General features: G+C 37.4%; 1 protein-coding gene across 11 annotated transcripts in view; it reads left to right on the plus strand.

The window, feature by feature from the left end:
• Nucleotides 1-23096, plus strand: part of SYNE1 (spectrin repeat containing nuclear envelope protein 1) — a 289839-nt gene that overhangs the window by 165309 nt on the left and 101434 nt on the right. For all 11 annotated transcript variants that reach the window (XM_050973206.1, XM_050973205.1, XM_050973201.1 and 8 more), the window contains 17 exons: nt 254-430; nt 1261-1407; nt 2452-2577; nt 4070-4246; nt 5932-6197; nt 6990-9150; nt 9326-9663; nt 10340-10484; nt 11506-11724; nt 12580-12842; nt 14328-14493; nt 14839-14994; nt 15233-15385; nt 17729-17911; nt 19366-19503; nt 20777-20962; nt 21614-21736. In XM_050973206.1, coding sequence (XP_050829163.1) covers nt 254-430; nt 1261-1407; nt 2452-2577; nt 4070-4246; nt 5932-6197; nt 6990-9150; nt 9326-9663; nt 10340-10484; nt 11506-11724; nt 12580-12842; nt 14328-14493; nt 14839-14994; nt 15233-15385; nt 17729-17911; nt 19366-19503; nt 20777-20962; nt 21614-21736 — 5124 coding nt within the window. The remainder of the gene's footprint in view (nt 1-253; nt 431-1260; nt 1408-2451; nt 2578-4069; nt 4247-5931; nt 6198-6989; nt 9151-9325; nt 9664-10339; nt 10485-11505; nt 11725-12579; nt 12843-14327; nt 14494-14838; nt 14995-15232; nt 15386-17728; nt 17912-19365; nt 19504-20776; nt 20963-21613; nt 21737-23096) is intronic.

The raw sequence follows: 23096 nt of genomic DNA on the forward strand, positions 1-23096 counted from the left end.
GAATAGTCTTGGAGTCTGAGCAGAGAGTGTTTACACATTATGGCAGTGCTACTGCTGTTTCTGTGGGGTATCTGTGTAAAGACTTTTGACAATGACTTTACAATGAACATGCAATCCAATAGCTTGACTCTGACAACACACGTTATCTGATTATTTTTTTTTCCAAACCTGAAGGTGAAAGTGTTTAAAGGAGTGAGAAAAAATGTTCTGTGCCACAACATATTTCTTCAAAAGTATTTTATCTGTTTCTTAGGCTATCATGGAAGAAATTGCAGGGTTTGAAGATCGTTTGAACAACCTTAAGAGTAAAGGTGATTACCTTATCAGTCAATGCTCAGAACATCTTCAAGCAAAATTTAAGCAAAATATACAAAGCCATCTTCAGGGGACAAGGGACAGCTATTCTGCCATATGTAGCACAGCCCAAAGAGTAAGTTTTGTTTCAAAGATTTTTTTAATGCCATTTAAAAATAAAGTGCATTATTATTTCTGTGAGTTATTTCTTTAAATGGTATAAAACTCTTCCTACTGTTTCCATTTTGATTGAGCCTACAGGTTACTGAGCACTTCATCATTCCTGTGCTACAGCTGAATCCCTTGTGATCTAAATGTTGTCTTGCAACCAGCAAAATTAGTGGCTTGTCAGTTCTAAATCTTGCTAAATGCTCACTACCTTCATGTTACACTAGCTTCTGAGCAGCTGCAGAAAAAAAAAAAAAAAAGATCTTTTTCTACTTCAAAAACTAGGGAGCAAATTGCAGTCTCAGTGTTGACAGTTTGCATACATACATAAACAGGTCTCAAGTATGTGCTAGGAAATACTGTGGCTCTCATTTAAACCAGAATAAGAAGGGACAGCTGGGTCATTCTGTTAAACCATTTAGGAGATCAAGCCAGCAGTCAAAAAACCCACAAACAAAACCGAAAAAAACCCTAAACAAAGCAATCCAAAAACAAACTAAAAATATTCTTATACAAAATCAATTCAGAAATGTTGGATATAGAAAAAAGAGAGCATGCTCTTCATTTGCATCTCTATTTTTTCTTTTCAGAAGCTGTGCTTTAAATATTGTCCATCTTCTCATGTTATCAGGGTGCACTGAGAGTTTAAGGAGCTTTCAGCCCTTGGAACTTTTATGTACAAGGGCTAAAATCATCAATGTCTTAATAATTTTGTTTTATCAGCAGTTTTCAAGGTAGGAAAAGAGAGACAATAGTGGTATTTGAAAATGTGATAAACTTACAAAATGTTTTGTTTAGGTGTACCAGACTTTGGAACATGAGCTCCAGAAGCATGTTAATCATCAGGATACTCTTCAACAGTGCCAGACTTGGCTGTCTACAGTGCAGTCAGAGCTAAAGCCAACGACTTGGACAGCATTCAGCCTGGCAGATGCAGTTAAACAGGTAAAAGTTTAGCACTTGGAAAAACTCAGTTATTCTTAACAAGGTGAGTTCAGATAAGAGATTTAAATGTCTAGAAGTTAGATATTTTCTAGCCTTCTCAGAAAGCTGTGCAGCCTCAGTGTTCATTCCCAACCCCAGAATGCAAAATATCTGGAATGCAAAATATCTGTGAAAAATCAAAGAGGGCTTTTGCTAGCTCTGCTTAATGCTTGGAAACATGGTGCCTGAAAAATGTCAGATAAATCAGATACGGCATAGATGTGTTTAGTACAGGCGTTGTGTCTTTCTGCTTGTCCAATTGCCCATCTGTCTACTATGTTCCTCATGAGACCTTTTCACACTGCCATGGACAGAGAGTCAATTATCAGGCAATTAAAACAATTTTTCAGTCTAAGAGCATAGAACTGCCTGTAGCCCGCACTGACCATTAAGAATTCATTCAATGATTTTTGATTATTCTTAGTGACAATGTGTTTTACATTGGATTTGTAACTTGGTTTTAAATTAAACTGATATGGTGCTAAAAGTGCTGGAATTCAGAGCTCTCTCATCCATCATCTCGCTTAACAGAGACCTTGAAATGCTAGAGATGGCAGACCTACAAGGGGAGGGGAAGCAGAGTGTGTGTGACATGGTGAGACCAGCACCTAAGGGCCACTAAGCTGAATTTCTCATCATCTGTCAGACACTGGAAAATTTTATAGCTGTAGGAACAGGACACTGTTGATAAGCTCATAAAGCTCTTGTTCCCATTCACATTGGGAAGGTCTGTCACCTTGTTGAGACTGTGTGTTGCTAAGAAATAAGCAAGCTAATTCATATGTTTCTAAGTACTTTGGTAATTAGATAATAATAAAGTTTTTAAGGATTATTCCTTTCCATAATTATAACATAGCAACATTACCTAAAAAAAGAATGCATTTCTACATTTAATTTTATGGAAAAAACAAGAAGGCAGAGCAAAAACCAAAAATGTATTCTTGCAATAAAACAAGATATTATTTCCACAATCTCAGAATTTATTTTTGAGTTGTCTTCCCTCAGGTTAAACATTTCCGGGCTCTGCAGGAGCAGGCCAACACATACTTGGATCTTCTGTGCTCCATGTGTGACCTGTCAGATGCCACAGTGAAGAGTACAGCAGCAGATATTCAACAAACAAAACAAACGGTACAAGATAACCACAACACCCCACTTCTAATCCTATTTAGAGCTTTAACTGCCTTGATCTGTTCCCTTTTACAAAGGTCGTATTGGGTAATGGTTTAAAGGAATGTCATCTTACTTTCATCTGAAGTATTTCTTCACAGATAGTTAAATAGTTTTCTCTTTCTGCTTCTTTTTTCTTCTTTTTTTTTTTTAATTATTAAATCCAGACATTGCCATCCTGGTACTAATAAAAAGACACAACTAAGGTTGCTAAAGGTACTTACACAATGTTACAAGATGTTGGTCTAAAGCTACAGAAATAACATTCTGTGGAAGAAAACTTTATTCAAGTTATGTTTTCAAAAAACAATTCAGTCTCATCTTCTCTGTATTTTAATACATCTGAGACATATTTTATTGTTACAATTTATTCAACAATAGACTGATATTCATATTGGCCTATATTAATAGATTACTAATACAATAATCATCAAAACAATAGAAAATACAATGATTAAGTTCATGAATCAAAGTCCATCTATCTATTCAGCATATTAATTTAGAGAACTTTTGCTCAATTTTAAGTTTTAAAGTCACTTAATGCTTAGATTTAAAATAGAACTATAAGCTTAAGTTACTGGAAAAGAAGTATTATGAGCATTCCTCTTGTTGTAACATGAGAAATTCAATCTCTCTTACACAGACATGCAGCCAAAGTTTTAAAACAACTTCTAACAAGAGCAAAAATCTGATACATACAGTAACAGCATTCCATACCACAGAAGGGAATTGTACACATCCAAATAACCCATAAAAATATGGCAGTCCAGGAAGTGAATAGCTGAAAAACATCCCAAACATCAGAATAAGACACTCCTTTGACATACAAAGCAGTGAAACGTTGCTAAGAAATCCCAGATGGTATAGTGCTGAGATAGGCTAAGCTGGTTGAGTGTCTAAATCTTAAAGGCACCCGACTGCTGTACTTAGAGCAAAAGCAGCTGTGTCACTATTGGTGTAAGAGGATTGATGGCTCAGATCTGGTAAGCATTCTGCTTATTGGCATTTTAGAAGAGGCATATAGGCAAAATAATTGGGCTAAGCATATTAAATTGAACTGTTTAGTTGAAACTTTTATGTAGGGTACACTCTAGCAATAGTTTTGGCAAGCAGCAGACTAAATTATATGATTAATTTAAGCTTGAACAGAGGACAGAAAACATTGAAATAGAAACACTCATAAACTTACTTGCTTCTCGCAAGAGTGAATGATAGCTAATTTCTTTTTTGTTGTTGTTTTTGTTGTTTTTTCCACCTATATTTCCTTTGATAGGTACAATTTTTGTGACTTTTGTAGGTTAAGACTCTTTTTGTGGATAATGTTAGCCCCTTCAGAATCTGGTGCAGAAATTGCTTTAGTACAGTATTGTGCTCAGAGGAAGAATGGTATTCATCCTCCAATCTTCAAAAATAGATGAATTAAAGCATTCCTACTCCATTTCTTTTCTTCTAGATTGAGCAACAGATAATGCACTCACAGTATTTGTCTCAAGGCTGGGAAGAGATCAAACAGTTGAAGGCTGAGCTCTGGATATATTTCCAGGATGCGGATCAACAGCTACAGAATTTAAAAAGGAGACGGGCAGAGTTGGAGCTAAATATTGCCCAGAATATGGTACTCCAGGTTAAGGTAAGGAGACTTTGGGTTAAGAACAGAAGGTAAGGAAGAAGTTCATCCTGTGGCTGATATTTTTTATGATTTATATTATATGCATATACTGCATACAATGTCTAATATGCTCTAAACACACCAGAGATGATAGAGGGAAGAGTGTTTCTTTGCTGATGCTGCAGGGTGATTTGGAGAGCAGAAAACTGTACTTTAGTATTTTTCTGGCTTTGTTTTTTTAATAATAGACAACTGACAGCCTCCTGATCTGATTTGCATTTGCTTTTAGAGTAGACTAAATGCTGATCACAATGGACCTGAGGATAAGATTTACAAATTGTGCTTGCTAAATTCTTTGATTTTTATACTTCTAAATAGTTTAGAAGTATTTCAAAATTAGTCAATGAAACTATTTGATGTTGCTGATCTCTAAGAGGTATGACAGAAACACAGTTTAATTAATGAGACAAATACCTTCATATCTTCTCTCATTCATTCCAGAGGAGACTTTTTCTGACCATTCTGTACACATCAGTTACTGCACATACCAATAACTTTACAATAAAGATAATTTCTTTAATAAATGATTAAATATGTGGGTTTTGCATTTTTGGTCTAGAATTTGCTTGTATTCTTTTTCTGATGCGCCAACGCTTAGGTGAAAAGTAAACAGCACTTCCTCGCCATTTCTGTTCTACTCACACTTTGGAACAAAGTCAAAGCCTTTGAAGATGCCTCAGCACAATCTGGACTGAAAGCTGTTATACCAGCTATAATTAGAGTCCAGGAAGAAGAAGGAGTCTCTATTTCTTCACTCTTTCAGTCAGTAGCTTTGGATTATAATGAAAGGGAGACACCCGCTGTACTGTTAGGTGTGGCACAAGGTGTTTTTTTCCTAATAATTTCCCCTGGTAAAGGAAGATGCCTAGCTCCATTTGAAGCTGTCATGAAGAGGAATTAGGCAGAGCTGGAGATGGGTGTGCTTGTTTAGTTATAGTTACTGGAACTAGAATGCAGAAAAAGATTTTATTTACCTTAGTGTGTAAGGGCTGAAAAATATTTGGTTAGTCGTCAGTATATTGTGTATTCTTCTTTTTGGGGTCTCTCTGACTTCTTATTTGGTAGGATGTGTATGCAGATGAACTCCTTCAGTTACTAGTTATTAATCATACCTTGGTAATCCATGGTTTTGTTTCAATAGTGACAGTGGTAATGGTTGCTGTTACAGAAGTAGGAACAATACAGAGTAGGGATATGGAGTCTCACTGACTCATGGACTCTGCTTCCTTTTTTAGTCTCTAATGAAAAAGGAACAAAAAAAGCTACTAATAGTGCTGGTAAAATGAATTATTCTTGTGAGATTCAAGACTGCCTTGCATGTTTTAGTGTATGGTGGAAGCTGTGCTAGTCCAGAAGCCTGGACAATGGGATGTGACTTGATCACAAATTCTGTTTTTATCACTGGCACTTGGAAACTCCTCTGGCTTGCTTTAGCATCTATTACCAACTTGTCTTCACATGAGAAGATGGGGAGGAGGGTTTGGAGAGAAGAGAAAACAGTTCTTCCAATTGACATCTGCAGAGTATTTTCCTGGCCAGATAATTAGTTCATATACAATTTATTTATTTCAGAGCTTTTATTTAAGTTCTGTTTTATAATTTTGAATGCATGTTATTTTATTGGGTTTTACTTGTGTCTTTTTCAGGAATTCAGTCAGAAGCTGCAGTCGAAGCAGTCAGCTCTCACCTCTGTGACTGAGAAGATGAACAAACTAACCCAAGGACAGGAATCACCTGAACACAAGGAAATTGGAGAACTGAGCAACCAGTGGCTGGACCTCTGCCTTCAGGCACATAATTTGCTGATGCAGAGGGAGGAGGATCTGCAGAGGACCAGGGATTACCATGATCGCATGAATGTTGTTGATGTTTTCCTGGAAAAGCTCACAAAAGAGTGGGACAACCTGGCTAGGTAAAAAAGGAGTTGCATCCACAAAGCAAACTGTGCATATGTGCTGAAAGAGCTGTTTACAGAGTGTCTCTAAGTGGGAGCCACTAAAAATCCCGTTTTGCATACTTAATTAAAAGCACACCCCCCTTACTAATTATCAGGCAATTAATCCTTTTTGTTGAGATGAAGAGAGTTTGACAGGCCAGATCTTCAGTGTTTATCTTTAAGGCAAGCACTGATCAATCCTGTCTCAGGGTATAGCATTTCCTGATATTTCAAGAATGTTGACTGTTTCATTTGAACTCTTTCATTTGTGGTGGTCCATGAATTCATGGTTCATTCACTGGTTCATTTTCATTGTGATACTGTGTTATATCTATTAGACTATTACATTAAAACTTAATATTTGCACCTAAATATTTGCAGCTGCTTTGCATAGGATAAGCACACCAGCTGTGAGTGAAATTGTGAGTGTATTGCTGCTCCTGTCACTGCCATGGAACAAGGTTCACTTCAGCCTCAATACTTGCTGTTTTTCATATGTGCAATATAATCAGTATGGTCTGTATTCGTGTAAATGTGTATGGTCAGCCTGATGACCATACAGCAGATGAAAGGGAAACTTATGAATTTGTGAAGTTTTTAAATTAGTGTTCAAGGCTGCTACCTTCAAGTGAACCTGAAAACTGTAGGTCTTTATATCATATGGATTTCAGTATGCAGTGGGCTTATAATCAATTCTGACCTCTCTTAAAAGCCTGTGCTGAAATAGATTCTAATACCTCATTTTTGTCCTGTCCTTTTTGATAACAGATCTGATGCTGAAAGTACAAATGTGCACCTTGAAGCTTTGCAAAAACTGGCAATTGCACTTCAGGAAAGGAGATTTGCTCTGGAAGATTTGAAAGATCAGAAGCAGAAGATGATAGAACACTTGAATCTTGATGACAAAGAATTAGTAAAGGAGCAATTCAGTCATTTTGAACAACGCTGGACTCAGCTGGAGGACCTTGTCAAACGGAAAATTCAGGTTTCTGTTTCAACCTTAGAAGAGCTCAGTTTGGTGCATTCTAAATTTCAGGAACTAATGGAATGGGCAGAGGAACAGCAACCTAGTGTCTCAGAGGCTCTTAAGCAGAGCCCTCCTCCAGATATGGCTCAGAGTCTTCTCATGGATCATCTTACCATTTGCAGTGAGCTTGAAGCCAAACAGCTCGTTCTGAAGATGCTTGTGAAGGATGCTGACAGGGTGATGACCAACCTAGGGCTCAATGAAAGGCAAGAACTGCAGAAAACAGTGTCTGATGCACAGCACCATGTGGCGTGTCTCAGCGATTTGGTTGGCCAGAGGAGAAAACATCTCAATAAAGCACTGTCTGAAAAGACTCAGTTTCTCATGGCAGTCTTTGAGGCTACAAACCAAATTCACCAGCATGAGAAGAAGGTGATGTTTCCAGAACATATTTGTCTTTTGCCAGAAGATGTGAATAAACAGATCAGAGCTTGTAAGAATACCCAGGCTAATCTGAAGGCCTATCAAAATGAGGTCACAGGGTTGTGGGCTCAAGGAAGAGATTTAATGAAAGAAGCAACAAATCAAGAGAAGAGTGAGGTGTTAGGTAAACTGCAAGAACTACAGAATGTGTATGACACTGTTTTACAAAAGTGTAACCAGAGATTGTTAGAACTGGAGAAAAATATTGTTTCCAGGAAATATTTCAAAGAAGATTTGGATAAAGCTTGCCATTGGCTAAAACAAGCTGATATTGTCACATTCCCAGAAGTCAATGTAATGAACTCTAACACTGAGTTATACAGCCAGCTGGCAAAATATCAGCAGATTCTTGAGCAGTCTCCAGAATATGAAAATCTGCTACTTGCACTGCAAAGAGATGGCCAAGAACTCCTACCATCACTTAATGAAGTGGATCATTCTTACCTCGATGAAAAACTTAACAGTCTCCCTCAGCAATTCAATGTTGTCACTGCTCTGGCAAAAGAAAAGTTATACAAGATTCAGGAGGCAATTTATGCCAGAAAAGAGTATGCCTCTTTGATTGAGTTGACGAGTAAAGCTCTGACCGAGCTGGAAGACCAGTTTATTAACATGGACAAAGCTCCAGCTGCTGTTTCAGCCAAAGAAGCTGTGTCACTCCAGCAAGCCTACAGAGATCTCTTAGATGAAGCCACGAGCCTTGCTGCAGCAGTGGATGAACTGAACCAGAAGAAGGAGGCTTTTCGAAGCACTGGCCAGCCCTGGCAGCCAGATGAGATGTTAAAACTTGCCACGCTATATCACAAGTTGAAGAGGCAAATAGAACAGAAAATCAACCTGCTGGATGACACAATAGAAGCATGCCAAGAGCATGAGAAGATGTGTATGCAGTTTGAGGCACAGCTAGAGACAGCAAAAAAGGAGCAGGTTAAGGTGAATGAAGAAACTCTCCCAATAGAAGAAAAGTTGAAAATATACCATTCTCTGGTGGGCAGCTTGCAAGACTCGGGAAGTCTTCTGAAGCGAATAACTGAACATCTGGAAGCCCTTTCTCCTCAGGTTGACCCATCTGCTTATGAGACTGCAAATCACCAAGTTAAGGCTTGGCAAGAGAAGCTGAAGTCTTTGCATTCTGCCATTGTTGACACGGTGATGGAGTGTGAGAACAGGCTTGTGCAGAGCATTGACTTCAAGACAGAAATCTGCCGCTCGCTCGAATGGTTGAGGTGGGTGAAAACAGAACTTAATGGAACATTAAGTTTGGACCTCAAACTGCAAAACATCCAAGAAGAAATCCGAAAAGTTCAGATACATCAGGAAGAAGTGCAGTCGAGCCTCAGAATAATGAATGCCCTGAGCAATAAAGAGAAAGAGCGCTACATGAAAGCAAAGGAGCTGATACCTGCTGACCTGGAAAACACTCTTGCTGAGCTGGCAGAACTGGATGGGGAAGTTCAAGAAGCTATACACATGAGACAGGTTAGTCCACCCAAACCATCCTTTGTTTCTTGGTAACAAAGCTGAAAAAGATGGTTCTGTGGCTTGATCTTTACAATCATTACAAAAAGACTCATTTTAGTAATCCTACTGTCTGTTTTCTCAAATTACACAGGCTACTGTGATTTTATGTTTGTGAATCTCCCTTTTATTTCAGGCTACCTTGAATAAAGCATATACCCTCTGCCAAAGGTACTACCAAGTGATGCAGATAGCAAACGACTGGCTGGAGGATGCTCAGGAATTTCTACAGTTAGCAAGAAATGGTCTAGATGTTGAGAACTCTGAGGAGAATCTAAGGAACCATCTTGAATTTTTCAGCACAGAAAGTCAGTTTAATGATCATTTGAAAGTGTTACAAGGCCTTGTGTCTGAGATAGAGCCCTTTTTACAAGCCACAGCAAGCGAACAGCTGGTGCAAAATGTAGCTGCATTGGAGGAAAAGGCCAGAGAGACAAAGCAAGAAGCCAAAACCCAGCAAGAGCAGTTACAAAGGTATATTCTTTATTTTTTATTTTATTTTTCCTTTTCTTACTTCATTTTAAGATCACCTTGTTGGTAATGAAAGAAAGAATCATAACATTAACTGAAGTCTTTAAATATTTGTGCTACTTTTGAGAGAAGTGGATATTGGGGATTCAGAGCTCTTGGATTCTGCTTTCTTTTCTGCCCTTGACTGACTAGTTGTGTGATCTTAAAGGAGCTCTAGTAGAATTATATTAAGCTTGGAACAGCACAAGGAGTAGGGAACAACTGTTCTATATTTCACCTGGCAGAAGATGTATGCACAAACAAATGAAATTGAAGCAGATATTTTGAACTAAAAGGAAATACCATTTTAACAAGCATAACTATGTTTCTTATTATTCCTGAATGTTCTGATTCCCATAAATTTGGGTAGGTTTAAACAACAACGTAGGCAGTCTCTGAGGAAAAGTCAAATGAGGACTACTTAATGCCCAGCTGTGTTTTCTGTAAGGCACAGCTGAAAATCAGGAGCATATGCTTCTATGTATGCTGTTCCCCAATAATCTTTCTTTTTCTTGGAAAGTTCTATGTAACAGCAAAACGAAGCAGTTGCATTAGAAACTAGGTGCAATAATATTCCTGATTTTCAAATTCTTTTATATAGCATTAAGTTGTTCTTTTTCTTGAACTGTATTGGTTTAAGGTGTGCTTCTGAGTGGCAGGAGTACCAGACATCACGGCAGAAGGTGATTGAAGTGATGAATGATGCTGAGAAAAAATTATCTGAATTTTCAGTAGCTAAAGCTGCTTCTTCTCATGAAGCAGAAGAGAAATTGCTAACACATAAGGTAAGGTACTGATAATTGCATGAAATCCTTCTTTTTCAAGTGAAAATGAATGTATAATATGTAGGTTCCTACCTGAGACAACATGAATTTGAGTTTTTAGATCTTTACCTGTAGCACTTAACGGTGTCATAACACACCAAGGCATGTTTAGTGCTGTGCAAAACACACGTTTTATTTGTGGGGTGACTGAGACAGATATCTTTAAGTGATCTTCAATCACTTCTCAGATTGTTGTCTGTCTATGTGCCTATGACTGTAGAGAAGTGCAAAGAGTCAGGAGGTTCCTAAAAGCCATGGGTAAGCCATGGGTCTGTAAGCTCCAAAATTAAGTACCCTTCAAGAAAGTCAGAACAATAGAAACATCCATCTGCTTTTAATCATGGAAATGGACAGGAAGAATTTATTGGAACATGAAGAGTTGGAGTTTAATATAAACTCTTGTTTAGTCCAAAAGCAAGAAATATAGCTTAAGAAAACTTACTTTCTCACGTTTCAGGTACTACTCATTGCATTAATATGTGACATCAATGACGCTTCAGGCATGCTGCCAGCTGTGTTTTGTGAAATCAAGAATCTCCCCTAAGAGTCATGTCATGTCTGCCAGGTTCATGAGAGTGTCCTCAAATCCTTGGGCATTTAAAAAGTTGTTAAAGATTAACAGGACATAAATGTACACTTAAATGCCTGAATTGCTTCTTCCATTTTTAGACTGTTTAGAAGTCAGTCTTTGCTATGAGAAGGCAAATGAATGCTTATTTTCATCCCTTTTGAGGGGCTATCAAGGAAGAGAAGAGCTGATTACACCAGATTTCTGCTGCTTCCAGAAGCTTGCATTTTGGACCAAGCAGCTATAGCTAATATATTGCCTATGAGAAATAAAGTGAGACCTAGCCACCTCACTTGAAATGCAATACCTCCTCTTCATCTGCAGTGGATGGGGGTGGTTCACCTTACCTGCATGTTGAATGCTAATGAATTGGCTTGTGGAAAAGGGAAACAGTGCTTATTTCTGCTTTTTCAGACTCTCGTGTCCATAGTGAATTCTTTCCATGAGAAGATCACAGCCCTAGAAGAAAAGGCTTCACAGCTGGAAAAAATCAGCAATGATGCCAGTAAGGCATCTATAAGTAGATCCATGACAACAGTTTGGCAGCGCTGGACACGGCTCAGGAATGTAGCCCAGGAACAAGAGAAAATTTTGGAAGATGCAGTGCAGGAATGGAAGGGTTTTAATGATAAGGTAAATTCTAATCTTGGTAAATCCTCCCTTGTACAGAGTTTTTCACTCTTTATGCTGCCTTATTAATCATCTTGCAACAGAGAAAACTGATAGCAGGAATAACTGGTTTTTTTCCTCTGTTTGGAAAACACAACTGTGAAAGATCCAGGTTTAGAATTGTTGCCTTCAAAGTTTGGACTGTTCTTCCCAATACATACATGTATAGTACATACAGAGTTGTTTCTGTTTCTAGTAGTTCATTAGATTCCTCTTCTCTGTTTCCTTTCCTCAGATGTTCTGTTCTAGATTATGTTAACCTCTTTTTTTTTTCTCCTTCTTCTCTCCTCTTTCTTTTCTCTTTTTTCTCTCTTTCTTCTCTGTTTCTTTTGTCTTCTTTTTTTTCCCCTGAAGAATATGAAGTTGCTCCGTAAGCAGTGAGGATAGTGCCTCTCACTGCTCATTGATCATATGTCTCTTTTTTCCCCTTATATCCTACCTTACTCTTCTTATCTGTCATTGTCCATTATTCATGCCCAGATATCAGGTTCTCTAGGAATGGGGATAATCTTTTGTTAAATGCATGACTTCTGCCAAATATAGGTGTACCCCAGGGTAGAGCTCTAGTTCCTATGGAAATAAATATAATCAATGCTAAAGATTATAAGAAGACACCCATAACTGGACAAAGAAAAATCCTTTTGCAAGTCCTGATTCCCTGTGAAGAGCAAGGGATCAGGCACAGTAGAGCACAAGCCCTAAAGCACAACAGTTTTGTAGAATCTAAATGTACAGCACTGGCTCTAGCACCTTCCAGTGTCAGTTGTACTAGGTTCTTTTGCAATCTTACTATTGACAAGGCTGCGTCTCTTTCCATAGATTCAGAAAGCCACCATAGCTATAGATCAGCTCCAAGGTCGCTTACCAGAAAGCTCAGTGGAAAAGGCATCCAAGACAGAGCTCCTGGAACTCCTGGATTACCACGGCAGTTTCCTGCTGGAGGTGGACCACCAGCTGTCATCTTTGGGCCTGCTCAAACAGCATGCTGTCAGCATGCTGCAGGATGTGGAAGTAAAGCCTCCATCTCAGAAGGAGCTACCAGTCATGCAAGAAATCAAAGCAATGCAAGATCGATGCCACAAGTAAGGAAATATTTTAAAAGATACACCAGAAAAATGGTACTCTGCAATTCATTATTAAGAGCTTATGTTCTTTTTTATATCATTAACAATGAACATGCCTAGGTAAATATTAGATATTATTTTTAAATAAGCATCGGTTTTTATTTAAAATTACTTTTAATTAGTTTTGAAATACCTTTTTTGCCCTTATTTTTTATTTTCTTCAGAAAGAGTATGCCTTTTAGAATATGTATTTCTTGCCTTGCATAATAATAACTTACATTAAAGCTGTAAAAACTGCATTAAAAATATAACTGATTTTAAACACTTTCTTCTCACAATAACAGTGATCGTTTATCTTTTTGTATCCTCTTTTGATTAGTTTATCACTTTGTTTCCCTTGTTTGAAGTACTTAAGTACCACAAGTAGGTCCTGTATGACATTTACAGGGGAATGTAGAGCATATGCAAATGAAACTTAATTTTTCACCTTGAGGCCATGCTAATGTTTATCTAAATTGAAAACATCTCCCTATCATGTAGAAAACAGGAAGTTTTGTGTTAAGTTTCAAGACACATCTCTACCTCATAACTACACTAAGGTACCATTAAGGTGATCTCCATGGCTGGAAGACAAAGAGAAAGGAGAGATGACAAAATTGTAAACCCTGCACCAAGCCTGTGCAAAGTTTATTGTGTGTGTTTATAAATAATTATAGCAGAACAGCAATCCCTGTAGAAAATTTTACAATTCCATTTTTCACTTAAAATTGGTTTCTAAGATAGAGGGTCTGTGATGACCTCCTGCTCAAGTAAATAAGGCATGATTTATCTGTGCAAGGTTATGCAAACATAAATGAAATATGGCAATACCCATATCACATATATAAAAGCTACAATAGAACTTTCACAGAGGTGTAAATTTTTACAAAATATCCAAGTTCTTGAGGAAAGTGCAGAAATTCTGTCTTAGTGAAAGTGTGGAAATAGGGCACGTTCAGATGATTGATCCATAATTTATCCTAAGTATTCTGCCAATGCAAATCTCATCAGTAGGAGTGGAATTTATCTTATGTTATTTTACATTCTAGATATCAGTATCAGAGCAGGTTGTCTCGCTCTCTAATTAGTGTAGAGAAGTAAACAAGTGTAAGATACAATTTTTCTGACCTATTTTAGAAGTTTCTTTTGGAATGACAATGAATAATCCTAGTTCATGCCCTGCAATTGGCTGTTTCCTCTACTGACAATCAGGGCAGTCTGCAGTGATAAGCTCAGATTTAGGGATCTTCATTGTATACATTAGCATTTTTTCAAAAGAATTGCATGCCTGATGTCCAAACATGTAAACCCAAAGAATAGACATGAAGAATTTAATTTAAATTTATTTCACTGGATATGGTGCTCTTAATCATTATCTTTATTGTTCAGCAGTTATTGACCGAGCAGTGTTTTTAGACATTGCTTAATTCTTCACAAATAGTTATTGTTTCTTTCTTTCTGAAGTATGCAACAGAAAGTTAAAAAAGGCATTAAGATGGTGAAACAGGAGCTGAAGGAGCGTGAGGAGGTTGAAGCAGAGATTAATATTGTGAAGTCCTGGATCCAGGAAACAAAAGAATATTTATTAAGCCCTGATGCGGAAGTGGACATTCAACTCCAGGAGCTGCAGGTAGGCCACATTTGTCAACTTCTAAATCACAATGTTTATCTTCATTTTATTCTGCTAGTGAATATTAATAGTTTCAAAACCACTACAATTCAAATTAGACTATATTAATTTAGCAATCCAGTATTCATTTAGTAATTGTTTACTAAGTAAGACAACATTAATTTAGTAATTGTTTAGTAAAACAAGCATTTTAGTAACCCACTAGACAAATTCATAAAGCATGAAGTAGATGATGGACTGTGATATTTTATTTTAAATATGTTTATGATGTAAACATAAACATATTGTTTATGTTTACATCATAAACATATTTATGTTCCTAACATGCTCTTTTTCTGTCATTAGTCTCTCTTTGGTGAAGTTACCACTCATCGCCAGGCTGTTGAAAAACTAGCTGAACAACAACAGAATAAATACCTGGGGCTTTATGCCATTTTGCCTTCTGAACTCTCTCTTCATTTAGCAGAAGTTGGACTGGCCCTCGTAACTGTGCAGGATCAGGTAAAGCACAGTAGAAAAGTGCCACACAGATCTATAGCCTTTCTTCGGGCTTTATAACTTGGTATCCTGCTGTGGCCAAACTGTGACAACACAGAATTATTTATTACTTTATTACTTTATTACTATATTCCTTTATTACTTTATTACTTTCATCCTTTGAATTAAAGTTAAATAAAAATTATTTTCTTTTAAGGAGGAGTGATTTCTGATTATTGAATTTAATTCTTACTCTTGGCAGATTCAAACCAAAGAAAGAGAAACTCAGCAAATCAAAACGTTGAATCAAGAGTTTGATCAGAAAATCCAGGGGATAGCAAATGAACTGAATACCATTCTTTCCAAACTGAAAAAGAAAACAAATGATATTACACAAGCTAAACTTGAACAAAAGGTAAGGCAAGTCTTTCCTTATGTGGTTATGCCATAAATTTTTTTGAATTGGGAAACTCACTTCATACCAAAGTGGTTTATGAAGATTTGTAGGATGCAGTTTGTTAATGTAGTGCAACAGAAAAATTATGCAGGAATGAGGTTGACTGATGAGATTTTTAAAACTGTATTCTTTGCAAACTGACCTACACAGGTAACAGAATTTGAAGGAAGGAGCTGAGTGTTAAAGTCAGATGGACAAAATTTCACGGTTCCTTTTCAGTAATGAGTATGACTCCAATCTGGAAAAGCCTGAGGAACGTTTAAACTGCTCCTTGTTCTTGTCTGTACTGGAAAGATCATTCAGTATTTATGAGAAATAGATCAGTAGACTTTTACTTGTAGCCCATCTCACATAATTTGGTTGAACAAGGAGGTAAAGTTCTACTCATGCAATTAAGATTTGTGCAAAGGGTTCTTGGTTCTTCTTGAAGGTTTTCTTAGTATCAGGTGTGTGCCACACTCAGAAAAAATCATCTGTACTGAAGTGTAATGGCCAAATTAGGATTATCATATGAGAGTAAGGGATTTTGGGGAAAAGAGAGATGGAAAAGGGGTTGGCTGGGTTTGGAGGGTTTTTTGTTGGTTTATTATTTTAACTAGGCAAAGATAAACTTGACAAAATTACTGTCTAAACTTAAGCAAAGCATACAAAATAGGAGAAGATTTAGCATGAATGGTATGTCATAAATTATCTGTTTATTTTAATGAGATGCTCAAGATGTTTCAAAGTAATGTTTCCTTTGCAGGAAATGTCACTAAATTATATCCCTGATATATCTCCTTGATTTCAGTAAGAAAGCAGAAAACCAGTGAAATATGCTTTCTTATGTTGCATAAATTAAAACTCTCTGTCCCTGGAGATGAAGTAATGTTCCAACTACTTTTATGCTTTTAGCTGATAGTCTTGAGGTTGGGTTGGCTTTGGTTATAGCAGTAAATATTTTTATATTAACATTGAAAGAGATTGTGAAAAAATAAAAATCTGTTTTGAATCCATATGACTCAAGTCAAATGGATCCTTCCTTGACAAACAGCATATAAATTCTGCATAATATCTGCAGTAAATACATTTATTTATGCTTGCTGTAATGTGTGTGTCTTTGTATTTAGATGAGCGATTCAACATCTGTCTTTGTGTCTACCTGTAGACAGTTATGTCTCTTTTGTGGAATGTTACTGATTTACCATAACAATTGATCATAACTTGCACTCTGAGGTGTGTCTGCCAGGTCAACCCTAACCTAAAGAGCTTGAAGTCACTTCTTGAAGCACCTGTAGCAGTGTTGTGAATGATTGTAGTTTAAATTTGTAGAAATAATTGGAGAGAGGCTAGGCTGTTTGTCCAAGCAGTGGGACAAGAGGCAATGGGCAGAAACTGATGCACAGGAAGTTCCACCTGAGCATGAGGAACAACTTCTTTATTGTGTAGTGTCTGTGCACTGCAGCAGGTTGCCCAGAGACAGTGTGGAGTCTCCCTTTACTGGAGATACTCAAGAGCCTTCTGGACACAATCCCTTGCCATGTGCTGTGGGACAGCCCAGATTGGACCAGATGACCCACTGTGGTTCCCTTCCAACCTAACCTGTTCTATGATTCTGTGACTTCTTTTTCTTTTATGTTTCAAAAACAATGAGGTTTTAACACCTTGGATATAAAAAATAAATACAAAAATAACCAGTAGCCTCTTCTCAAGAAACTGTAGCCCAAGATAATGTTTTAAATCTATGAGAAACTTGAAAAACTTTTTAGGCTTCCTTTTAAAAATATTTGTGACTGTGGTAGGAAAAATTGATTTTAAACTGTGTTTCTATTGAAACACTCTAGCACAATCAGACTGCTCCTGCATCAAGATAATGCTATGCAAATGCAAGTTTCAAATTAAAATTAAAGTTTTCATAATCCATTATTGAGTAACTACATATTTATGAGTTTATAAACTTATATTTTAAGACAGGAATAAAACAAACTCCTTTTCAAATAAACAAACCTCCTTGTTATGGCAGTCGGTGGTGACAACCCAGAAAGATGTCTGAGAACAGTTTAATGTCACACTGAAGTGACTCAGTCTTTGGCTACAGCAGGGAAAACAGTTATCCATTCCAGCCAGGAAGTCAGAGGAGAAAGAGTAATGGCACATACTTAAGAGATGACCAAATATCCTGCTGTTCTGCTTTCCTGCTTAAAAGTGGAAAAAAACTATGGAGACTTTGGACAGGCTATAAAAGTTGCAAGTTGGACTAGAAATAATCAACCAAAAAGCTAACACTTCCTGGCTCACTGATTTTATTGTTTTTCTGCCTAGATCCTTGGTGACGAGTTGGACAGCTGCAATATAAAGCTGTTGGAGTTAGATGCATCAGTCCAGGACTTTGCAGAGCAGAACGTACCCCTGGCTAAGCAGCTGGCTAACAGGATAGGGAAACTCACTGCGCTGCATCAGCAGACCATACGGCAGGCTGAGTACAGAGCAGCCAAGCTCAGTCAGGTATGATCTTAAATCCTTTCTGCTGTTTCCTCTCAGAACCAGAGGAAGCATGCAAGCATCTCTTTTATTTTCCTGGAGTTGTGCCAGGCAGGGCATTCCTAGGCACATCTGCCTATTCTTAGTCAGGGCTTGCATCACATTGCAAAGAGGCACAGGTCAAATCAGAGGGTGAAATGATTCTCAGATGCTGCTTTAACACCCTCTTGCATGAATCACCTGCTGTTTGGTTCCTTTGGTGGCCTAAAAAGATTGTAGATATCACAAACAGTAGCATGCTGGAAATAGTGCCCCATTGTGCTTCTCAGGGTCTCTGATTTGTCACTGTTACCTATATTTGCAGCATTAAAAGCAAAATTTAAAAAAAATTGTTGCTCTAGTCCCAATCCATAGAGGGTGAATATAACTTGTGCATTCAATAGAAAAGCCTATATACAATGACCCTGATAATGCATAATATTTATGCAATATTTTGGTGTTTATAAAGATGGATCCCCTGTGGTTCAAAATCTCTGAAGTTATTTCTCTTTTTTTCCTTAATTGTTCTTTTCCCCAAAAACCTCTAGCTAAAAGCAAATCAATGGATTTTCTGTGGTTCTGCCACCAATGCCCTGATAAGTTATGAGTTCTCCTTTCTGCATGCATTTTTCTGTAAGAAAAAAATAAAAATATTATTTTATCTGAAGAATTGTTTTTAAGAAGAGATAGAAAATAATTATCAAAGTAAGAACTCAGACAAAGGTAATTGGTAAAGAGATTTAACAGTAGGATATTTTTGTTCAGCATCAAAAAATCAGCATAGAAAAAATTATAGGTATTGGAAACTGCTTGCAAATACAGTTTAGCTACCTAGGATTTGATCCATCCTGTATAAGGAGGAAATTCATGAGCACTAATAAAATTATTCCTGTTGAAAATAAAATTGGAGGTTATGATTACTTTGCTAAATAGACATTTGATTAAGCAGAAAGCAGAACTTTTGTCTTGTATTTTGAAATTGTGCAGCATTTCATGTTTTGGAAATATGGCAGACTGAGTGGACAAAACAGACTTTAAACAAAAAAGGTGATTTGGAGGATGTAATGGAAAGAGACATATCAAAATAAGAAATTGAGCCACAAACTGAAAGAGGAGGTATTTTGGAACTTATATGTGAGGCTGAAATATGCACAGAGAGTGTACGCTCTAGGGATATATTTGAGCATCAATGGACTCTCACAGTATGACCTATATTCTTGTAGTGCCTTTTTTTTCCCTAAAACAGATAATCTTACTACTGGAAACATAGCTATTTTAACTCCATAAATACATAAGAAATTAACTTATAATACAGGAAGGAAAAGTTGTTAAAATGATCCCCAGGTTAAAACAGTGAAGGAAATAAAATTAATTTTTTCATCCTCCCAGAATTGTACAAAATTAAATCATAGGCTAAAGCAAATTTTTCTTTCATCCAGGCTGCTTCACACTTGGAAGAGTACAATGAGATGCTGGAGTTCATATTGAAATGGATTGAGAAAGCAAATATCCTAGTGCATGGTAGTATAACATGGAATTCTTCCTCTCAGCTTCGTGATCAGTTTAAAGCCTACCAGGTGATTATGTGAGCTATGACATTTAAAAAGCAGTGTATATATGAAGTTATTCTCAAAGCAATGGAGTTCTACTTCCTCCTAAAGTGCTAGATTTCTTTGACTCTTCTCCCAAGCCTTAAAAATGATTAATTGATTTTGGACAATTGTTTTGAAAGCTGAAATAAAGATATGTTGTAGAACAAAAGCATGCGATTCAAAGTTGATCTCCATGATATTCAAGTAGTTTGGTTTCATAGAGGCTTTTGGCTGAATAGTGTGTCTGTTTTTGGAAATAGTGTGATTCTATCACACCAAGCACCTTATTGCAGCTCATACTGTAAAGCTTTAGTTAATTAAAGACAATTTTCAGTTTGGGCTTCTTTTCTTTCTCCATTATGCTAAACTGGAATAGCTTTTGTTCTCTTCTAATGAGTTTCATACCAAATATTCTCGAGCTGATACCTAACGGAAGAGTTTTTCCCAGTCTCTTCCTGAAAATTTCACATCAGAGTAATTTGCTGTCCCTGTAATTATGCAATTGGTTCTGTGTGTGTCTGTGTGTGGAATGTGTGTGTGAGATCAGTGAAATGTTTTGATGAGGTTCAAGCTTGCCTGGTGTTACATGACCATGTGAAAGAAATCAAGGCATCATAATAATGTATCACTAATACCAATGTTATATATATGTTACTTAATCATCAGCTGCATTCTTGTACATAAGTGCAGGGTACTATGTCAGCCTTTGTATTCTGAATAGGAGCTTCCAGGCAATTTATCCTGAGGAAAGCTGGAGACAGAACTTCTGCTATGGCTTTTTCCCTGCTTCAAAATCTGATGAAACAGGCTTAACCAATGCCATCCCACACAATGCCTTGGCAGTGCTTTTTTTAGGCAGCATTAACAACTCCTACCCTGCTAGAACAGTGCACCCAAGTGCTTTCTGCTACTTTCTATTAGGTATATGAGGCTTCCAGGACAAATCTTCTCCACAGATTGCGTATGTTATATTTTTACACACAACTGTGTGTAGCAAAACATTAAAATTAAAATTAAATACAGCTGCTGAAGCTTCATTACTTAATCCTTTGTTTCCCAGACTGTATAAGCTGAAGCACTTCAGAACTGAAGACCTTCAGAACTAAGCATATTGCCTAAGCCTTGCAGGAAATCAGTGGAACTTAATCATAGGCTCATGAATGTGTACAGATTGAAGAGTTGGCAGAACAATATACTTAAAAGATATGTGTCATTGAATCTCAAACCTGATGTCCAGTTTGTCTTTATCTCCATCTAGAGCATTCTTGATGAGTCTGGAGAGATTCATGGTGATCTTGAGGCCATGAGTGAGAGGATTGATTACCTGGCAAGTGTCTACTGTACTGAAGGGATGTCACAGCAAGTGCTGGAACTGGGGCGGCGCACAGAGGAACTGCAGCAAGTTATCAAAGTGCAGCTACCAAACCTCCAAGATGCTGCCAAGGTGAATGAAAGCAGTTTTTCTAACGCTAGCTGGCATCTAGGATGATGTATGCATCATATTACTGAGATTACTAGCAGTGAAGATAATCTCTGGTCTGTAGAGGGCATGACTTCGTTGCCTGAAGTCAGGTATCTTTTGCTGTTCGAGATGCTGCCTTCAGGAGCTGACTCAGATGGGCACAAGATTAAATAGCACTTAATACCTGTGCTTAGATACTTGAGAAGTGTATTTGTTGACACTTAGGTTCTGCTATTTCCTTTATTCTTCTCTGAAATGGTATCTAAATGCTGTTATTTATTAATTTAGATCAAATCTAACTGGATTTGAACTGGATCAAATCAGTATTCCATAGTGTAAGACCTACAAAGAATGCAATGAAAAAAATGAACATGCTTTTTCAGTTTTATAAAGTATATGCTGTATTTGAGATTGCAGTGCTTAAAAAATAACTCTGCCTTTGCAATCCCTTTTTCTTGACTGTCTTATGACTGGTATTTTTATCTAATATTTTAAACATTTAAAATTAACTGTCAAAACTATGAAATTTTTTTGCACTGTATGTAAGGGGGATGTACCAGCAAAATCAGACAGATATATTTATAGTGATTTCTATTTTTCCTCTTACTCACCCCTGAATCAAATGTGTTACAGGATATGAAGAAATTTGAAATTGAGCTGAGAGCCCTACAGGCTGCTCTGGAGCAAGCCCAAGCCACGCTGACGTCTCCAGAGCTTGGGCATTTGAGCTTGAAAGAGCAACTTTCTCACAGACAGGTAAAAGACCAGGACCTCAAAGTTAACATTTGAGTAATGTGATCTTACATAAAGGATATTGAGTATTAATGAGACTGATTTTTGTGTTTCTTAGGTGTGTCACAGTTTCAGAGTGTAGCCCCAAATTACTGCCAAGGAAATAAGGGATGAAGCGAGAAGAATCATTCCCTCAGAGGGAATGGCTGAAGTGTAATTCTTTATGAGCCCCTTCTTAGATTGATGCAGTTCTGAGGAGTGTACATCCAATCCATTTAATCCATATTTGTTTTAAAGCCCAATTCTTATCTAGTGCTTCTGGTCAAGAGTTTCTTAAAGTATTTCAAAAGGAAGTCTAGATTGTTGTCATTATTTTACAGATAGAGATGCAATGATTTAGTTTGTTGCCAGCTTCTCCAATAGTAATCTGGAGCACTAGGAGACAATTCAGGTTTCCTTAAGCCCAGTTACATTTTTGTATGATTAGTTGAATTAACCTCCATAAGATATTGTGGCTTTCTCTATTGCATTTGATTTGCTATGGAGATTTGCCAGTTTGTTAGTTTCGGTCTCAGTCTCTTAACAGGAGAAATAAGGCAAGATATAGCTCTCTGAGTTTCTCAAGATGAGTTTCTTTCTACAAACTAATAGGGAGATTTAACTGTCTCAGTCTGCCAGTGAAAACTGGATGTCAGCAGGTTCACTGTAGGATTAAAATCTGCAGAAAAACATATGGAAGAAAGGTAAATTTGCACAGCTTTTCCTTTTCATTAAAATATGCAGTCTTTATTCTGAGGACTTGCAAACAGATTTCAGAATGTGGCCTTGAAGAGTGTAAGTGAAACACATCACCCACCATAAGAAGAAAGGAAGATGGAGGTTACACTGGGTGTTATGCATGTTCTTTGTCCTGGCTCTAGCAGGTCTCACAATACAACTTTCTTTTGTACAGAAAGGGGCTGTAGCCCCTGGCCACCTGTTTCACCAGACCAGAGAGGGGGCGTTGGAAAGGGCCTGGCTGGCACAGAGCCCCCAGGGTGCCTCTGGGTGCTGACTGAACAATAGACACCCTTTGGCAGCATCATGGGGTCTGACAGAAGAGAGGCCCACCTGTGCTGCCTGAGCAATAGGTCATTATACCGAAATTCTGGTTAGATTATCCACCATATGTCATGAAACTGCAAAAACAAAAACCAAACCACAATCCTGTCATCAGTATGCACTTCAGACCCACTTAGCTATCATTCTGATGTGATATAGGGGAAGGGAGATAATCAAATTCTCTATCCCTGTTTGCCTTATTGTCCAACTGATGTATATCTATTGAATCTAAAATCTTTTTCTAATGTCCTAAGGCCTTTTTATCAACTTTGCCTTTTCCTTT

This window comes from Serinus canaria, chromosome 3 (genome assembly GCF_022539315.1).
Source record: "Serinus canaria isolate serCan28SL12 chromosome 3, serCan2020, whole genome shotgun sequence".
Lineage (NCBI taxonomy): Eukaryota > Metazoa > Chordata > Aves > Passeriformes > Fringillidae > Serinus > Serinus canaria.